The following is a 21190-nucleotide window of genomic DNA, read 5'->3' as shown; positions in this document are numbered from 1 at the left end:
GGGACTTCCTTGGTGGTCCAGTGGTTAAGACTTCACCTTCCAACGCAGGGGGTGCGGGCTCGATTCCTGGTCTGGTCGGGGAGCTAAGATCCCACTGGCTTGCTGCCAAAAAACCAAAACATAAAAGAGAAGCAGTATTGTAACAAATTCAACAAAGATTTTTAAAATGGTCCATATCAAAAAAAAAAAAAATCTTAAAGAAACAGCATGTAGATCAATGGAACAGAATTGCAAGCCAGAAATAAATCCTTATATTTATGGTCAGTTGATTTTGACAGAAGTGCCAAGACAATTCAACAGGGAAAGGATAGGTTTTTCAACAAATAGTTCTAGGACAATTGGATATTGACAAGCAAAAGAATGAACTTAGACCCTTTCTTCACATGACCAAAAATTAACTCACAATGGATCACAGAATGAAAATACTACCCACAGAATGGGAGAAAATATTTGCAAATCTTATGGATGATAAGGGATTTATATCTAGAATATATAAAGAACTTGTACAATTCAAAAAACAAAAAGACAACCTGATTAAAAAAGGAGCAAAGATCTTGAGTAGACATTTGTCCAACAAAGATATACAAATGGACAGTAAGCATGTCAACAATGAAAAGATGCTTAACATCATTGGCTATTAGGGAAATGCAAATCAAAACTACGGTTAGATTATACTTCACATCCCCTAGGATAGTGATAATTTAAAAAACAAATAGTAAGTGTTGGTGAGGATGTGGAGAAATTGGAATCCTGGTCCCCCACTGGTGGGAATGTAAAGCGGTACAGTTGCTATGGAAAACTGTTTGGTTTTTTTCCAGATTTAGCGCTACAATCTTTTATAACCATAGAAGGTAGCTGGAAATACTAGATGCTAACAGACAATATGATACATAACCCCTGGTGTAGGAGTCAGCAGGGAGTGTGACAGAGACCACCTGTTTAGACTAAGAGCCTTTCAATGGACTGCTGGATGGATTGGATCTGCTGCTTCAGTTGTGAGCGTTCTTTGATGGTGACAGAACAGGCGATGACAGGCCTGGAGACCCCACCGGCTCGCCCCAGGGCCTGCTTGGAGCACACAAACACACAGGGCGCGTTCTTGTCCTCACATAGCAGTGGGAGGTGCAGGATGATTTCCAGGGGCTCGGCGTCTGCAGCCATCACAATGAACTCAGAGATGCCTCTGTTGAGGGTTTTGGTGGCCTCACTGGCTCCTTTTCGAAGCTGCTTGTAGTTACGTGATTGCTGAACGAGGTCCAATGGTTTCTTGGTGAGGTGGGCATCTGCAAGAGGGTAGGCCTTCAGATTTACATCAGCCTCAATCACGGCTCCAGTTCCATGGTATTGTCATTGGTCAAGGAGCACAGGCGATGTCAGAGTTGGAGCCCTCACTGCTGCAGAAAGCTCTATGGAAAACAGCTTGACAGTGCCTCAAATGTTCATTACTTTATAACTCAGCAATTACAGTCATATGTTACACACACACACGTAATATATATATGCCCAAGAAAAATGAAAAATAAATCCACACCAAAACATGTACATGAATGTTCATAGCAGCACTGGTCATAATAGCTAAAAGGTGGAAACAACCCAAATGTTCATCAACTGGTGAATGGAACAACTGATAAAACGTGGTAAATCCATGCAATGGAGTGTTACTTGGCAACAAAAAGGAATGAAGTATTGATATTTGCTTCAGTTTGGACAACACTTGAAAAACACTGATGTTAAGTGAAAGAAGCCAGAGGCAAAAGGCCATGTATTGTATAATTCCATTTATATGACATGTCCAGAAGAGGCAAATCCATAGAGACAGAGAGTAGATTAGTGGCTGCCAGTGGCTGGGGGAGGGGGAAATGAGAAGTGACTGCTAATGGGTTTCTTTCTGGGATAATGAAAATGTTCTAAAATTAGATAGTAGTGAATAGTTGCATAACTTTGTGAATATACTAAAAAACCATTGAATTGTACACTTTAAATAGGTGAATTATACGATATGTGAATTATAGCTCAATAAAACTTTTTTGTTGTTACTTTTTAAAATATTTATTTATTTATTTGGCTGCTCTGGGTCTTAGTTGCGGCATGTGAGATATTCGTTGCGGCATGCAGGATCTTTTAGTTGTGGCATGCGGGATCTAGTTCCCTGACCAGGGATTGAACCCGGGCCCCCTGCATTGGGAGAGTGGAGTCTTAACCACTAGACTACCAGGGAAGTCCCAAAGCTGTTTTAAAGATGGACCTAAATTCAAGAGCTAGAACTATAAAACCCCTAAAAGAAGACATAGGAGAAACTATTTATTTGTTTCAGATTGGGCAGAGTTCTTTGATACAGTGCCAAAAGCAAAATCCATAGGAGAAAAAACTGATAAATTGGATTTCTTCCAAATTAAAAATGTTTCTACTTCAAAAGACAACATTAAGGAAATGAAAGGACAAGCCACCTTCTGAATGAAAATATTTGCAAAACACATAAAGGATTTACTTCCAGAATATATCGAGAACTTTTTACAGCTCAATATTAAGAAGACAACCCAATTTACAAATGGACAAAAGAGTTGAATAGACATTTCACCAAAGAAGATATAGGAATGGCCAGTAAATACATGGAAAGATGCTCAGCCTCAGTAGTTATTAGGGAAATACAATTAAAACCACAATGAGATAGCACTTCAAAACCACTAGGAGAGCAACAATAAAAAAGACAATATCAAGTGTTGGTGAGAATGCAGAGAAATTGGAATCCTTGTGCATTGTGGATGGGAATGTAAAATGATAACAGCCAGTTTGGAAAAGAGTTTGGGAGTGTCTTAAAAAGTTAGGGACTTCCCTGGTGGCACAGTGGTTAAGAATCCACCTGCCAATGCGGGGGACACGGGTTCAAGCCCTGGTCTGGAAAGATCCCACATGCCGCGGAGCAACTAAGCCCACAAGCCACAACTACAGAGCCTGCTTTGGGCTTACATTGGAGAAATACAAACTCCCTAATTGTATGTCAACTAGGGAGTTTTACTGGCTCTTCAGCTCACCAATCCCTGCCTTCCTCTGTCTTAATGTCTCTTTTCCTCTTACCTCTCCTTTTTTGGACTCTTCTCTTTATTATTTCCCCTGAGAATAAAAACAACTTACTGGGACTTCCCTGGTGGTCCAGTGGCTAAGACTCTGTGCTCCCAACGCAGGGGACCCGGGTTCAGTCCCAGGTCAGGGAACTAGATCCTGCACGCCGCAACTAAAATCCTGCATGCCGCAACTAAGACCCGGCACAGACAAGTAAATAAATAAATTTAAAAAAAATATTTAAAAAAAAATTAAAATAAATAAATAAATAAATAAAACAAATTACAAAGTCGTTTGAGTGCCATTAACAAGCAACAAAAGCACCCATACTTTTGGTGTGCCATTCTCCATTCTAAGTAGCTCATGAATGTATATTCCAAAAAAAGATCAAGCTTTCCCTAAGAGGAGTTCTGGTGCCAAATCTTAAGATAAAATGCCTTTCATTCCACCTCCTTCCAGAAGAAAAGGTTATTCACTGAGTTTGAGGCGAAGAAGGGATACCCAGGTAAAAAGATACGGCAGGTGGTTAAAGATTTGGACTGAAACTCCAAAGAAAGATCAGAGACAAAGGTTTGGGAGTTGAGGATGGCAAAGGAGGGCCAACGTGTATTAATTGCCCACTGGGCCTAGCCAGCTGCATAAATGTTATCTTATTAGATCCCAACAGCAATGCTTGGAAAGAGGTATTATTAACTCCATTTTACAAATAAAGAAGCCAATGCGGGACTTCTCTGGTGGTCCAGTGGGTAAGAATCCACGCAGGGGGCCTGGGTTCGATCCCTGGTTGGGGAACTAGATCCCGCATGCATGCCGCAACTAAGAGTTCGCATGCCGCAGAGAAGATCCCGTGTGCCGCCAACTAAGACCCGGCGCAACCAAAATAATAAATAAATAAATAAAGCCAATGCTCAAAAAAGTTAAATGATTTGTCCTAGGTCACACAGCTGGTAGACGGCGGCATCAGGATCAAATCCAGCTCTGTCTTAAGTCAAAGCCTTTGCTGTGATTCTGTGAGGAAGAGAGAGAGAGAGGAAGAATGAAAGAAAAGGAGAGGATGGGGCTTTTAGAGACAGATCCATGTTTGGGGCTGGGTGGAAAAGTGGGGCAAGAAGAGGAAGACTCAGAAATTAGTGTTGAAGTCTTCGGAGCATTCGCAAGGTGAATGAATTGTGGGAAAAGACAGTTGGCCTGGTTGGTATTCCAGAGAAGAGTTTCATGCAGTGGTGGAAACTGTTGTAAAGATTTGAGGGGAAAAAAAAAAAAGATTTGAGGAGTTGTTGGATGTGGGGTAGGAGTAGACAGAGGATGAACTGGTGGATGGGTGGATGGATGTGGGTGGGTGGATGGATGGATGGGTGAGTGGTTGGGTCTTAAGGCATGGCAGATGGAACTTGTTTTTGTATTTGTTTTTTTAGTCAGGGAGAGAAGACATTTGTAGAATGAGGCAAGTAGAAAGCCAGCGGAGAGAAGGGAATAGAAATCTTGAGAAAGAACGATGGTTTCTGATGAGATCTGGAGGACATAGAGGCAGTTGGGAATGAGAACCCAGGTGAAGAAGTTAACCTTGGAATGGAGAAAAGAGGAATATCTTCTTGAGACGGCAAGAAAGTATGAATAGAAGTATGGGTAGGTTGTAAGGTGATGAAACTTTTGTAATGGAGAAGGGTTTGGGGGTTTTTTGGGGGGCTGCACTGCACGCGGCATGCAAAATCATAATCCCCAACCAGGGATCAAACTCGTGCCCCCTGCAGTGGAAGCACGGAGTCTTAACCACTGGATGGCCAGGGAAGTCCCTGGAGAAGGGTTTTGAGGGAGTGCCACAAAGGAAAAGGAAGACGGGTAGAGGGGTCAGGTTTGGGGACTTGAGAATATGGGAAAGATTTGGGTCCATTGATATGTGCCTTGCTCTAAATACTGTAAAGCTACAGTTGTTAAAACTATATTGTACTAGTTCAGAATAGAATAGAATCCAGATCTAGGTATATATAGCATGATAAAAAGAGCATTTCAAATTAGTGGGGGAAATGGAATAGTCAGTAAATGGTGTTAGTAAAATTTCCTATTTGGAAAAAAAAAAATTCTTATCCCATACAGTCCATGAAGACAAATTCCAGATGTAAAAACAATCAAATAGAAAGAAAGAAAAAAAAAAAAAAAAGCAGGCAAGCAACATAAACTAGAAAGAGTAGGGAGTGTTTATCAGTAGGGAAACAGTTAATTCAATCTGGGCACTCATTGGGATTACAGTGTAATCGTTAAGAGTACACACAGGCTCTGGAATAAAAATAGCTGGATTTGGGGCCTGACACTGCCTCTTACTAGCTGTGTGACCTTGGACAAAGTACTTAAACTGTCTGTGCATTCAAGTCCTCTTTGGTAAAATTAAAAAAAAAAAATTAGTAACACCCACCTTATAGGGTTTTGAGGGATAACCTATATAATACTTGTTAGTACAGCACTGGTATAGAGTAAGCCCTCAATAAGAGGTGGTTATTATGTAGTCATTAAGAACAATGAGGTCGGGAATTCCCTGGCGGTCCAGTGGTTAGGACTCTGGTGCTTTCACTGCTGGGGCCCGGGTTCAGTCCCTGGTTGGGGAGCTAAGATCCCGCAAGCTGCTCGGAGCGGGCCAAAAAAAAAAGAACAATGAGGCAATGAGGTCAATCCGTAAGTACAGACATGGAAAGATGCCTACAGCACATTAGGAATAAAAGCAACATGCAGCTCTATATGAGTAATATCCCAATTAGGTTAAATATCAAAATAAAGCAAAACAGAAAACCTGAACGTGTTTATATATGTATAGGAAAATCTGGAAGGCTGCAAACTGATTGTTCATAATGGAGTGACCTTTCATAGTGTTGGATTATCACTTTTTAAATTACGTACTACTTTGTATTATTTTTTTTTGCCAAAGACATGTATTACTTATATAATTTTTTAATTTTGTTTATTTATTCAATTATTTTTGGCTGTGTTGGGTCTTCGCTGCTGGGCGTGGGCTTTCTCTAGTTGCAGCAAGCGGGGGCCACTCTTCATTGCGGTGCGTGAACTTCTCATTTGTGGTGGCTTCTCTTGTTGGGGAGCACGGGCTCTAGGCACGTAGGCGTCAGTAGCTGTGGCATGTGGGCTCAGTAGTTGTGGCTCGAGGGCTCTAGAGCGCAGGCTCAGTAGTTGTGGCACACCGGCTTAGTTGCTCTGCGGCATGTGGGATCTTCCCCGACCAGGGCTCGAACACGTGTCCCCTGCAGTGGCAGGTGAATTCTTAACCACCACCTATAATTTTTTTAAATAAGTAAAAAACATGAATAACAAAAGCAGCACTGTAGCATTAGAATTGACTTGAACAGTTAGAGATGTTTAAATACAATTTTGTTACTTTCCTTTTATTTTTGTGACCTTAAGCTTAAAGTACGTTATTGAAATGTCATGTAGATGAAGATTTTTCAAATATATGAAAACGTAATAGGATTTCCATAGCCAGTTTTTCCATATTTTAATTTTTTCTTTTTTATTTCCTTTTCTTTTTATTTATTTAAAAAAATTTTTCCCATATTTTAATTTTGTGTGAAGTTATTTTTAAGTACAATTCCATTTTCTACAATAATCAAGGATATAACTCCATTGGTCCAAAAGTAGGTGAAGATTAGTATTTTTCACTTATAGGCAGGATATCTAATTTATTTTACTGTGACCTCAATTTTTAAAAAAATACAAAAAGAAGGGAAGATTGATTACAGATCTTGCAATAAAAACTCCCAATTAGCATGAGATAGTGACTAAAATCCAAAATATATTTTGTTTCATCTTTTACTCTATACAAATTATCACAATTTTATTGCTTACTCAGCATCTTTGAATTTTGTTAGTTTTATAAAATATAAAGTTTCAAAAACCTTAAAATCTTTGATTTGGAATCATGCCATGACTATAAATAAATTGCTATTACCTAGAGGCCTAAACAGTTGGGTTTTTTCCCCTAACCCTTTTTCTGTAGACCAACATATTTCAGTAGTATCACAGATTTGGAAAGAAAAGTTATTTTAAATTAGAATAAAATTAGAGTTTCTGTTTGTTAACATTTAGGGTACCCTTTAAATACAGAGTTGTAGAAAGATGGGAAGGAGGTTTAACTGCCCTTTATTGCGTGATGTGATAATACATAGTGGTTTGGTGGCAAATGTCAGAATATCTCACTGGGACAGACATAAATTCTGGAATTCACTGAGCAACATTGAATTTCATTGTGATGTTAGGAATATGCCCTAATATCTTAATTCACTGGGTAAATTATTTAAGTTAGTGAATTCTAAGATTTTTCTCTTTGTTCTCTTGCTGAGTAACAAATAGTTGTATTTTTCTTCGTGGATAGTTGAAAAAAGAATGTGAATAGCTCCTTAAAAGTTTTTATATTGATTACCTATTGAAATAATATTTTGGATATATTGGGATATTGGAATATCCAACATTGGGATAAATAAAATATATTCAAATTAATTTTGCTTATTTTTACTTTTTAAAAATGTGGCTACTAGATAATTTAAAATTACATATGTGGCTTGCATTTATGGCTCATGGTATACATGTATATTTTTTTGGCCACGCCACACGGCATATGGGATCTTAGTTCCGGGACCAGGGATTGAACCCACTCCCCCTACAGTGGAAGCGCGGAGTCTTAACTACTGGACCTCCAGGGAAGTCCCATGTTAGTGTATTTTTGTTCAGTGCTGATCTGGAAGAACAGTGCTAGTGTTAATTTTCTTCCCTTGTAAGTAATTTGCTTTTTGTTTGCCTGGATGCCTTTTTTTCTTTAATACCTTCTTAAAAATACTGAAAAAATATTGTATTAGCACTGGTCATTCTGGGCCATACCTTATGGTTTTTTTTTTTCCTTGATATTTATTTTTATTGTGGTTAAAAATACGTAACATTAAACTTACCATCTTAACCATTTTCAAGTGTACAGTTCATTAGTGCTAAAATCTCTAGAACTTTTTATTCTTGCAAAACAAACTCTATACCCATTAAACACTAATTCCCCCTTTCCCCTCCCACTCACACCTTATGTTTTAAATATAATTTGGTTAAGAAATTATAGCCAACTAATAATGGAAAGCTTGCAGTTTATCTACTAGTCATGTGTGTTTTTTCCCATTAGCAAATAGGCAAAGAAGTGTTTTAGTGCAGTTCTTTTTCCTCTACCATTTCTGATTTTAGAGTGCAGTTCACACTAAGAAGCAAAAATGTGTGCAAATTGTCCAGAAGGCATTTTTTTTCAAGGATTGTTAGTGTGTTTGGTGTTCCCATCTGCTGATGTGGCCACTCTAGGTCACTGTGCCCTGATCCACACCTCTGGGCAGCCTGGGCGAACAAGCAGAACGCTTTAGCTAGGCTGCAGATAGCAAGTTTGCTCTCTCTCTAGTCTAACTGGGGTTATTAGCGAGGTGCATTTCAAAGAGAGGGAAAAACAAAATTTCGGTTGTCTTAAGTTTAATTTTCCTTTTACCTGATGAGGCATTTCTATTTTAAGTGCGCCAAGGAAGATCAGCTTTTCCCAGGAACTTGGCATTGACGCTTCTCCTGAAATGAAAAATCCCCTTTTCATTTGTGGATTATTGACCTTAATTTAATTTAATTTTATTTTATTTTTTTAAATAAATTTATTTATTTTTGGTTGCGTTGGGTCTTTGTTGCTGCGCGCGGGTTTTCTCTAGTTGCGGATAGCAGGGCCTACTCTTCGTTGCGGTGCGCGGGCTTCTCATTGCGGTGGCTTCTCTTGTTGTGGAGCACAGGCTCTAGGCACGCGGGCTTCAGTAGTTGTGGCGCACGGGCTTAGTTGCTCCACGGCATGTGGGATCTCCCCAGACCAGGGCTCGAACCCATGTCCCCTGCATTGGCAGGTGGATTCTTAACCACTGCGCCACCAGGGAAGCCCTAATTTTAGGTCTTTGTATATGTGTGCTCTTGATTTCTAATGCCAGGCAAGGCTACAGTTAGCTCTACACTGCTTTCTGGATAATTTCTTTTAATGTCACAGCTCCCCCAAAAATGGCATTTCCAATAGAACACTGTCATCTTTAACACTTTAACCCTGAAGCCATTAGTGCTCTTCTCTTGCTAGGATCAAATCTCCGTGGATTTCATTGTCCCCGCATCCCTCACCTGACTGCTCCCAGGTACTGGAAACTCAGCGTGTCCCACGTTGAACTCAACCTGTACCACTCCAGACACCAAACCTGCTTCTCCCGGTTCTTTATTCATGATTTGGGCAAGCCATCCATCCATCAATGTAAATGTCTTTCCCTTTTCTAATTTCACCTAATGTATAATAAATGTATAATGTCTAATATATAAAAAATATATTTTACTAAGGTTCAACAGTAAATGACAAATTCTTTGAGATGGCTGCGTCTGCTTATGGCAACTAGGCACCTCCCCTCTCTATAAATTATGCACATGGAAAATAGGGCTAGTAAGTGCTAGACATAAATAATTGATAATTAAGCTTTCCTAAATGATGAATCGCACTGCTGTATCACTGCAGATGGCTGCCCCGTGTGTTTTCGTTTTGATGGGCAACTTTCAAGGCTTCCTCAGTGATTCCTTTGGTTTTGGCTGCTATCACTCTCAAATAATGTTTTCCTGCTTGTTATTTAATTAAAGAATTGCCTCACTTTGTGGCGAGTGATTTTATCCACATTGTTTTGTTTAATAAGTGTTTCTAGACTAAAGCAGCTCCATGTGTAGAAAATCCAAAAAATGAACATTTGGTTCAGTTTTTCTGTTAGAACTTTCTTCTCTGTCTTCCTTGCTGTGGCTTCTTCACAGGCTGAAAGTGCTGAATCTCATTTTTTTTAGAGTTTGCTGTAAACCTAAAACATTGAAACATTTACCTGAGCCGTATAACACATAAAGAAGACTTTTGCAGATTCATAAGTTCTTTGTATTAATCCAAGAACTGGGGTATATGAGAGCATCGATAAAGTATGTTATGGTAGGAGTCGTTCACTTTGAACAGCTTGCCTTTGTGGGAGAATTAGATTATAGAAATGTGGCTTAAGAAGCATTTTTTTTGCTGGAAAGGGTGTGGTGAAAAGGGAACCCTCCTGCACTGTTGGTAGGAATGTAAATTGATACAGCCACTATGGAGAACAGTATGGAGGTTCCTTAAAAAACTAAAAATAGAAATTACCATATGACCCAGCAATCCCACTACTGGGCATATACCCAGAGAAAACCGTAATTCAAAAAGAGACATGTACCACAATGTTCATTGCAGCACTATTTACAATAGCCAGGACATGGAACCAACCTAAATGTCCATCAACAGATGAATGGATAAAGAAGATGTGGCACATATACACAATGGAATATTACTCAGCCATAAAAAGAAATGAAATTGAGTTATTTGTAGTGAGGTGGATGGACCTAGAGTATGTCATACACAGTGAAGTAAGTCAGAAAGGGAAAAAAAAATACCGTATGCTAACGCATATATATGGAATCTAAAAAAAAAAAAAAAATGGTACTGATGAACCTAGTTGCAGGGCAGGAATAAAGAGGTAGGCATAGAGAATGGACTTGAGGACTTGGGGTGAGAGTAGCATTGACATATATACACTACTGAATGTAAAATAGTTGGGTGGTGGGAAGCAGCAGCATAGCACAGGGAGATCGGCTCGGTGCTTTGTGATGACCCAGAGGGGTGGGATAGGGAGGATGGGAGGGAGGCTCAGGAGGGAGGGGATATGGGGACGTGTATGCGTATGGCTGATTTGCTTTGTTGTGCAACAGAAACTAACAGTATTGTGAAGCAATTATACTCCAATGAAGATCTATTTAAAAAAAAAAAGCATTTTTTTAATTGAAGTATAGTTGATTTACAAAGTGTTCATTTCTGCTGTACAGCAAAGTGACTCAGTTATACATACACATACATTCTTTTTTCTATTCTTTTCCACTATGGTTTATCACAGGATATTGAATATAGTCCCCTTTGCTATGCAGTAGGACCTTGTTGTTTATCCATTCTATGAGAAGCATTCGTTTAATCATCAGATTTGGAAAGTGTTCCCAGATGGATTGTGCAGTGTTACCTAAGCCTCCCTTGGTGACTTAGTGCCATCACGTCCTGGCACGGTTCTTCCTTCTATCTGGATAAGGCAGATGGGGATTCTGACCCTGACTGCTGATTGCATCTGTTTAGTGTAGAGTTGAAAATATCCCTGCCTCCTGGCTGGTCAAGGTGGGGCAAAGAGAGCCTGTGTGACTGATGTCCCTGTAACCTTGGCCATTAGCACTGCTAGTGAATTTGAGACTAGGGTTTGTGTATGTGTCTGTACCTTTCATAGCACTAAACTTGTCCAATTAAACTACATAATCTGTGTGGTAGTTGGTAGGTAAAGCCTGGGGCAGTATTATTTAAATTTGTATTTTCCTATTAAGCAATCATTTTGAAGCAAATATGAAAAACAAAGAGCCTTCATTGTGGAGGGTTATGGAGGTATACACGTAGGTAGGTAGGTGCTGAGACTTCTGTGTATAGGTATGAGCTGGCTTATGAAAAATCTAGGCAAAGAAACGTATGTGTGTATGCACGCTGATACCTGCAGTTAAGATTCCTGAATAGGTGGAGAAGAAAGAATAACCGCTTCCAGTGTAAGGAAAAGAATCAGGAACAAAACACATATATATGTTCATTAACATATATATATATAACATAGATATGTTCATTCATTATATGTTCATGTGCATTGTGGGGCCTTCTGGTCTTTTGCTTCATGGTATCAGGCAGATCATGGTAAAGATTCAATTAAGAATGTCACAAGGAATACGGTGATCTATTTTATATTTGGTATCTTGGGTTCTCACTGCTATGATTTTGCTTATTTTGTGCCATTATCCCCAATCAAGAGAAGAAAATTTTCCTAGGGTTAGAAATTGCTCTAATTGTTTGTTGAAGGGTTAACCTTTTTTTTTTTTTCCTGCATCAGCTTTCTCGCTTGGCTTAGTTTGACTGGTTTCTGTTTGATTTTTCTGTCTCTCGCCCTCTAGGAAGCTATTTTGCCAGCCACTTCATTATGGGAGGAGAGAAGTTTGATTCAACTCACCCCGAAGGCTACCTGTTTGGAGAGAACAGCGATCTGAACTTTCTGGGGAACAGACCAGTTGCGGTATGATTGTAATCCATTTACATCCACGCGGGGCTAAGTGGCCAAGTCGAACGGTCTTGTCAAAATAAGTTTGTAATTGCTGGTTCAGCATGTTTGTAGCTTGGTCTGAGTTGAGAGGGGCCCTGGGAGCCAGACCGCAGCCTCTTTGATGGATCAGGGTCTCCTGGCACTAGAGGCCGCCCCGTGGAAAAGTACAGGGTCTGCCTGAGGGCGAGGACAGCTCAGAAAACCCAGCTCTCCTAGGGATCTGAAGCTCTGCCTAAATGCCACCTCTGCAGACTGCCCTTGCCCAGCCCCTAGCTTGCCCTCGCCTTGCTTTTCGTTCCTCTTCATAGCACTTAATACCATATAAGCATTTATTTCTCTGTCTCCTCCTGTTTATTAATTATCTGCCTTCCCCATCAGAAGGTACATTTCACAGGGCAAGGGCTGTCCTACTGCTGCATCCCAGCACCCAGGACAAAGCCTGGGACATTACGATAAGCCCTTAATAAAGATCTGTTGAATGAATGACTGAAAAAGTTCCCCTTGATATCTGATCTGCTATCAGACTGTCTCTCTCTCCATTCATTCAACTCATTCCATAAATGTTTATGGAGCATTTTCTCTGCACCCAGCCTGAGGCTTTGTAATAATCGCTTCCATATGGCTATTGAGTGGCTGCTGTGTGCTAAGGAAGACCCTAGAGACTTCTCAGGCGTTATTCCTAATCTTCGCAAAGACCCACCTGACAGAGGATTTATTACCAATCCCATTTTGTAAGCGAGAGAAGTGAGGTTGGGAGAAAACTGAGGTTCCGAGAGATGAACAGCGGCAATAGCCTTTGTGAAGTGCAGACTATGTTCTGGGCCCTGTTCGAAGTGCTTTACAGAAAGTTTTCCCAAAGTCACATAACTAGATCTGCCTAGCCAGAGATCCATAACCTTTCCCCTGCTTCTCATTGCTTCAAAATATCCTGCCTTTCTCCAGAAACTCCTAGTTTAGTGGGGCAGACAAAACACAGGAACAGGAAATGTTTCAATAGCGCTCAAGGTCTGAAGGGATGGGATTCTGTAGGAATAGGGAGTGGGGGAGGGGAGTGGCAAGGGCAGATGCTTCAGTGGTGGTGTGGAGAACGAGGCCTTGGAGGATGGCTGGGTTTTCACGAGGCGGGTGGGAAAGGGGCCTCCCGGGAGTGAGGTGCAGAGCACAGGCCTGAAAGCATTCACGTTTCTGTTGAATCAGCAACCATTTACTGAGAAACTACTGTGTACCAGGTACTGTGATAGGCGCTGGGGATACAAAGCTGAAATGAGCATGGTTTGTTCCTCCCCTGGAACAAATAAGGAAGCCAGTCTGGCGGGAGTGGACCTTTTCTGATGGCGAAACAAGACTGGAAAGGTAGGTGGGGACTCCATTACCTCGAGACGTTTTCCACTCTCTCCTGTAGGCTCTGGGGAATACTGAAGGTTTTTAGGCAGATAAGTGCCCTGGAGCAATTATTTTTTTGTTTGTTTGTTTGTTTTTTAGGAAGGTTAATCTGGTGATGATCTTCCATCTGGAGCTTTAATTAAAAAACGTTGTTGTTGTTGTTGGTTTTCATTGTTTTCTTCCTTTCTTTCTGGGGTGACAATCCCCCCCCTTCAACAGCTTCTAATTCTTAGTCCAATAGTACTTTAGAAAATACCAAGTCCTTCCTGCTTCAGATTCACTTATGACAGCTCACACTTATCAAATGTCTGTTCTCTGAATTTGCTGCTACTACCTTAGCCATTAGAGTGGAAAGATCTTTTTTTTCTGATTGAGCCAGATAAGTACTCTTCCTCATTCACTGAGAGTCAGCTTATGCCTGGAAAATGCCCTTTCTTCTCACATGGACTTGCTGTTTGCGTCCATTTCTTCCTCCCTTTTTTCTTTCCTCTGGTGTCAGAATAGTTTATGTACTTTTAAAAAGTGTAGTTGTTTTGTGTTTTTTTTTACCTTTTCAGGCCATAAAGATGATTTTCTTTTATTTATTTATTTTTGGCTGCTTTGGGTCTTTGTTGCTGTGCGTGGCTTTCTCTAGTTGCAGTGAGCGGGGGCTACTCTTCGTTGCGGTGCGTGGGCTTCTCATTGCGGTGGCTTCTCTTGTTGCGGAGCACGGGCTCTAGGCACGCGGGCTTCAGTAGTTGTGGTGCACGGGCTTAGCTGCTCTGCGGCATGTGGCATCTTCCCGGACCAGGGCTCGAACCCGTGTCCCCTGCATTGGTAGGCGGATTCTTTTTTTTATAAATTTTTATTTATTTATTTATTTTAGTTTTGTCTGTGTTGGGTCTTCGTTTCTATGCGAGGGCTTTCTCTAGTTGCAGCAAGCGGGGGACACTCTTCATCGTGGTGCGCAGGCCTCTCACTGTCGCGGCCTCTCCCGTTGCGGAGCACAGGCTCCAGACGCGCAGGCTCAGTAGTTGTGGCTCACGGGCCTAGTTGCTCTGGGGCATGTGGGATCTTCCCAGACCAAGGCTCGAACCCGTGTGCCCTGCATTAGCAGGCAGATTCTCAACCACTGCGCCACCAGGGAAGCCCCTGGTAGGCGGATTCTTAACTACTGCGCCACCAGAGAAGTCCCAAAGATGATTTTAAAATAAGGCAACACTTCTTTAGGTTCATTTTGAGGTTTATGCCAGCTAACAAACCTTCGCAAAGTTTAACCGCCTTGTTTACACTTCTCTGTGAGCCTGTGAATGACTGAGCTCTTCCAGGAACACAGGAGAGCAGACTTGACCTTCACTTGCAGGCTCTCTCCCAAAGGAGCATCAACAGTGGCCGTTTTGTTGTTGTTTTTAAGAAGTAATCATTAACTATGCTTCCTGTGGCACAGAGCAAATGTTTTCAAAAGACATCATGATTTCATGTTAAGAAAGCAAATCAGGGTCACTTCAAAGAGGGAGGTAGAAGCAGAGAAAACAGAAGAAATGTAGCACATTTCCCTTTTCTTTCCCTCTTTCTTAGTTAATAATAATAATAGCTAACATTTATTGAACACTTACTGTTTGCCAGGCCCAGGTGTTCTAAGCTCTCCGTACATGTTCTCTCGTTGTGTTCTCACCCTAACGAGGAGGGTCCTGATTTGACAGATGAAGAACAAAGAGACACAAAGAATTGAAACAAAGATCGCAAAGCCTGGAAGTGACTAAATCAGGATTTGATCCCAGCAGTCCAGCTCCAGAGCCTGGGGTCCTCTGCCCTTTCCTGCTGGTCAGGTCAGGTGCACTCAGGACCCCTGCGCATGTCCTGTCTGTGAGTCTGTCTAAGTAGATCATCAAGTGAGGTTTGTGAGATACGGAGAGACAGCCATCCGAAAGTAGCCAGCATGGCCATGACACGTTCTCCTGAGTGTCTCTTGACAGAGTCCACATCTGGTGTGTAATTCCACCTGCCGACCTGACCTGGGGAGTTTGCCGTTACCGCACATCAGCTTGTTTAGGGGAAGGCCCATCGATTGAAGGTTGACTGGTCGCTTGAGTTCTGCAGAGCTGACCTCTACTCTCTAGTAACGTATCTCGGTGTCGGTAAATGGGCGTCAGGCTGCAGAGGAAAGAGAACAGCGTTATAAAGCCATCCAGCAGCTTCAGGCAGGAACAGCACCTCTTTCCAGAGAGATGGGGACAAAATATGTTGAAATAAATTGTTAGATTAAATTATAAATGCCATAGACTTCCTGGCTTCTGGGTCTTGTTTTTCCTGTCATTTCTGAATGATCAGACTAAGATGAGTACCATTCAGTTATGGCTCAGCCTGTAGTTTTTACTGGAGCTGATCTCCCACTTAGGATAATCCATCAAGGTCAAATGTATTATCAAGTCTTCAGGTCAGATTTAAAGAACCAGAGTGTGTGTATTTATAGAAGGATGGTTGAAGAGAGGTTGGAATCAAGATTGGAAGTTTTACGTACATTAAACTCTTTGCAACCTTGGCAAGTCCATCACTCAGGCTCTCAAATTACCCACTTGTAAAGTGGAGGCAGTTCTGACTTTATAGGAATGTCATGCTTGAAAAATGCGTTGCAACTGCTGGATGCAAAGAAGTATGGAGCAATGTTAGCTGCACTCACTAGGCTTTCAGGTTGTTTTTTTCTGCAGTTACTGGTAGTTCTGGGTGGAGAGAATACCCACTGGTTTTTTTGTGTTTTTTTTTTTGTTTTTTTTAATTTATGGCTGTGTTGTGTCTTCGTTTCTGTGCGAGGGCTTTCTCTAGTTGTGGCAAGCGGGGGCCACTCTTCATCGCAGTGCGTGGGCCTCTCACTACCGCGGCCTCTCTTGTTGTGGAGCACAGGCTCCAGACGCGGAGGCTCAGTTACCCACTGGTTTTTAAGCAACTGTCTTAAGTAGTGAACAGGGCTTCTGAAGGCCTTTCTGCCCTGGTCCCTATATAGAGGAGATAAGATGGTTGTGTTTGTACATCACAGTTGAGTAAAGGCCATTCCTCCCCTTCTTAGGTGGCAGAAGAGCTGGTGCTGATTTTTTTGGTCCTTTATTGCATTAGATCTTATTTTGTTGAGGTAAATTACTGCTAAAACTCTAAATTATTTGGAGGCTTAGTGACCTTAGGATTGTCAGATATCAAGTGCTCTCTTGACTCTCCCGGAGCTCAGATCTCTCCTGTCATGTGAGAGGAAGCAGCTGAGTTTTCGTTGGGCCCCTAATACTCCACATCCTCTTGTGTGTTTTGTCGCTTCTTCCTCACGCTCCCTGCAACCAGGCTGCACAGCTGGTGTTAAGAACCAAGGCGCACACAGGTGGGCTTTCCTTCTTCCTCTCATAGAGATGTACCCCAAAGTTGTGCTTAAATCCAGTTGCCATAAACTGAACCCTTTTATTCACATATGGGCAGGGAGAGCAAGTTAGTTAAAAGAACTTGGCGATATATCCATTTATGAAGCAGGATTTTACACATATAGAGCTTTGTGTTAGCCATGGTGCCGTTTATTCATTCAGTAAATATCTGTGAGTCATATATTGTGCTCGCAACTGGAAATGCAAAGGTGGGAAGGACTTGGCTCCCGCCCCAAGGAGCTCTGGCGGAGCGGGGTGGGCAGATTGCCCCTGACTGTGATGGATCGTGGTAAGTTCTCTGAGACAGACAGAGCCAGAGTAATCTGAAAGCGCAGGGGAGTGGGGATGCCCTCCGCCCAGGGAACTGGCTCTGAGAGAGGAGTCCTGGAACCTGGAGGGATGAGCAGGACTTCCCAGGTGGAGACTGGGAAGGTCATTAAGGCAGAATTAACAAGCACTGCGAGGAAGCACAAAGATGCAAAAGTGCACATCGGGCTTCCAGAATGGCAGGTAGTCTGTAAGGACTGGATCGTGAGGGATGTTGGTGGGAGATGAGGTTGGAAAGACAAACTGGGCCCGTGTTCGAAGGGCTGTGAATATTGTACTGAGAAGCTTATACTTTTCTATGGCAGTAGAGAAGGTCGTAGTCATGAGTGCCTTTGCCATTGACTAGCTTTGTGGTGTAGGTTAAGGTATTGGCCATCACTGAGCCTCTGTTTCCCCATCTATAAAAATACCCATCTTGGGAATTCCCCAGTGGTCCAGTGGTTAGGAATCCACGCTCTCACTGCCGCAGGCCTGGGTTCAGTCCCTGGTCAGGGAACTAAGATCCCACAAGCCACACGGTGCAGCCAAAAACTTAAAAATTAAAAAAAAAAATAGTTTAAAAAAATACCATCTTGCTGGAATATTTTAAGAACTCAAACAATGACAACTATTGTGATTTGATTTCCATTTTAGAAAGTTAGCTCTTTAAATCAACTCACAGTGTAGAGTGAATCAGAAAGGGAGGAGATTAAGGAGACCACTTAAAAGGTCGTAGTTTTAGTTAAGAATGAAAAGTACCTGAACCAGGATAGAGGCATTAAAAAATAAGGCTGGTGCAGATTCAAAAGTTGTGGGCAGGGGCTTCCCTGGTGGCGCAGTGGTTGAGAATCTGCCTGCCAATGCAGGGGACACGGGTTCGAGCCCTGGTCTGGGAAGATCCCACATGCTGCGGAGCGACTAGGCCCGTGAGCCACAATTGCTGAGCCTGCGCGTCTGGAGCCTGTGCTCTGCAACGAGAGAGGCTGCGATAGTGAGAGGCCCGCGCACCGCGATGAAGAGTGGCCCCCGCTCGCCACAACTAGAGAAAGCCCTCGCACAGAAACGAAGACCCAACACAGCCAAAAATAAATAAATAAATAAATTAATTAATTAATTAAAAAAGAAAAGATTATGGCTACCCACCTCTACATAATCAAGTTTAAAAAAAAAAAAAAGTTGTGGGCAGTGTGAGTTGAGGGAAGGGGAGAAGTTAAGGCAGAGGACACGGAGGAGCAGCCCCTGGGGGCAGCTACCACTTAAATGGGATGCTCTGCACGGGTTTTGTCTGCAGGTTGGTTTGTACCCAGGCCCCAGCGTAACCAGACCGGTTGGTCACAAGTACCCCGGTATCTACTGCCTTGGAGCCTGTATTCATCTGCCCAGGCTGCCGTAACAAAACACCACAGGCTGGGTGGCTTAAACAACACATACTCACTTCTCACAGTTCTGGAGGCTGAGAAATCCAAGATCAAGGTGCCGGCAGACTGGGTTGCTGGTGAAGGCCCTCTTCCTGGCTTGCAATGACTGCCTTCTTACTGTGTCCTCACATGGCAAAAAGAGACTGGGAGTTCCCTGGTTGCCTAGTGGTTAGGATTCCGGGCTTTCACTACCGTGGCCCGGGTTCAGTCCCTGGTTGGGGAACTGAGATCCTGCAAGCCTCACAGTGTGGCCAAAAAGAAAAAAAAAGAGAGAGGCTGATATCTCTATTTCTGTTCTTATAAAGCCACTAATCCCGTCTTGAGGGACCCACCCTTATGACCTTATCTAACCCTAATTACCTCCCAAAAGCCCCATCTCCAAATATAGTCACATTGGAAGTTGGGCTTCAACGTATGAATGGGGGAGGGGGACATGAGTCCACAGCACAACGTAAAGTCCATGGAAGGAGTGGGCCTCTTTTCCGAGTGTGTGTGTATGTGTGTGTGTGTGTATTAGATTGGATTTTTTGCCTTTTGTCTGCTATCTTCTTTCCTTCTTCCTTCCTTTATAATTGTACTACAACTGTTTTTGTTTTGGGCATTCAGTTTGGCAATATTTAGTAAATTTTCAGCTGTGGCCCACCTATTTCACTTCTGTGAGTGTCCATGTAAAGGAAAAACATACTCCTGTGTGTTTCCTCTGCTCTCAGTATTCTACTACAATGCTGATTCACTTTTTTTAAAATTTATTTATTTATTTATTTATTTTATTTTTGGCTGCGTTGAGTCTTCGTTTGCTATGCTCCGGCTTTCTCTAGTTGCGGCGAGCAGGGGCTACTCTTCATTGCGGTGCACAGACTTCTCCTTGCAGTGGCTTCTCTTGTTGTGGAGCACGGGCTCTAGGTGCGCGGGCTTCAGTAGTTGTGGCAGGCGGGCTCAGTAGTTGTGGTGCACTGGCTTAGTTGCTCCGTGGCATGTGGGATCTTCCCAGACCAGGGCTCAAACCTGTGTCCCCTGCATTGGCAGGTGGTTTTTAACCACGGTGCCACCAGGGAAGTCCCCTGATTCACTTTTTTTTTTTAAATTAATTAATTTATTTTTGGTTGCATTGGGTCTTTGTTGCTGCATGCGGGCTTTCTCTAGTTGTGGTGAGCAGGGCCTACTCTTTGTTGCAGTGCGCAGGCTTCTCACTGTGGTGGCTTCTCTTGTTGCAGAGCACGGGCTCTAGGCACGCAAGCTTCAGTAGTTGTGGCACACGGGCTCAGTAGTTGCGGCTCACGGGCTCTAGAACACAGGCTCAGTAGTTGTGGCGCACAGGCTTAGTTGCTCCGCGGCATGTGGGATCTTCCCAGACCAGGGTTCGAACCCGTGTCCCCTGCATTGGCAGGCAGATTCTTAACCACTGGGCCACCAGGGAAGTCCCTCCTGATTCACTTTTGACACCACACACTGGGTTTTCCACACATCAGGCAGGAATTGTTAAATAAATTATAGTGTGTCTATACTATGAACTGGTATTCAGCCAAAAATAAAGTAGAGCTGTATCCACTGAGGTGAAAATATATCTATGACCACATCGTTTACCAAAAAAAAGCAAGTTCCTATATATAATGTAGAGTCTGGTTTCATTTCTTTATTTTATTTTTTTAATGTTTATTTATTTATTTGGTTGCACTGGGTCTTAGTTTCTGCAGGCAGGCTCCTTAGTTACGGCTCACTGGCTCCTTAGTTGTGGCCTGTTAACTCTTAGTTGCAGCATGCATGTGGGATCTAATTCCCTGACCAGGGATCGAACCTGGGCCCCTTGCATTGGGAGCTCGAAATCTTAACCACTGCGCCACCAGGGAAGTCCCTGGTTTCATTTCTGATAAAAATAACAGTGTATAAAAATATATGCGTACATTTATGTTGATATTTACAGGTGCATAAAAATACATGAGCACAATGCATTTTAACCTGTGACGGGGTAACTCTTGGGGGTGCATCAGTGAGGGGAGGTACTTCCTTCATATTCTTCTATGTTGTTTGAATTTTCCCCAGTGGACATGTTTTCACTTTTTAATTAAAAGCATTTAAATTTTTTCTAAAAATAGAGAAGGGATTACTGCTGAGCACAGGAAGGAAATAAAATATATAGAGGAGAATATATAGAGGTAGGAAAATTAAGGAAATTCATAGAATAATGGTTTTAATTTTTTTTTTTTAATGAACTGCAAGAAGGGTGTGGTCTGCTGAGTGGTTACGGGCTTGTGGAAAATGAGAAAAACATCGGAATAAGCATGGGGAGGAATGGAGCGTCAGCCTTTGGGTGTCAGGCTGCGATGGCTCAGCCTTAGAAACGTCAGATTAGGTGTGGGTGTGGCCTGCTTTTAACAACCTGAGAGTAAAAGAAAACCCAGATTATAAAAGAGCTAAACTAGGGAATAAATATTCATACTTT

General features: G+C 42.3%; 2 protein-coding genes across 6 annotated transcripts in view; one reads left to right on the top strand and one right to left on the bottom strand.

Moving 5' to 3' along the window:
- Positions 1–21190, top strand: part of RNF157 (ring finger protein 157) — an 80502-nt gene that overhangs the window by 8871 nt on the left and 50441 nt on the right. For all 5 annotated transcript variants that reach the window (XM_036836796.1, XM_036836794.1, XM_036836797.1 and 2 more), the window contains exon 2: positions 12118–12236. In XM_036836796.1, coding sequence (XP_036692691.1) covers positions 12118–12236 — 119 coding nt within the window. The remainder of the gene's footprint in view (positions 1–12117; positions 12237–21190) is intronic.
- On the bottom strand, positions 940–11412 carry LOC118886202 (NHP2-like protein 1). Its single transcript, XM_036835553.1, has 2 exons — positions 11406–11412; positions 940–1328 (listed from the first exon to the last, which is right to left on the bottom strand). The coding sequence occupies exons 1-2, from the start codon at positions 11410–11412 to the stop codon at positions 940–942; spliced, it is 396 nt and encodes a 131-aa protein (XP_036691448.1).

Source organism: Balaenoptera musculus, chromosome 20 (assembly GCF_009873245.2).
Source record: "Balaenoptera musculus isolate JJ_BM4_2016_0621 chromosome 20, mBalMus1.pri.v3, whole genome shotgun sequence".
NCBI classification, from domain to species: domain Eukaryota; kingdom Metazoa; phylum Chordata; class Mammalia; order Artiodactyla; family Balaenopteridae; genus Balaenoptera; species Balaenoptera musculus.
This window is presented reverse-complemented; position numbering and strand designations above follow the sequence as displayed.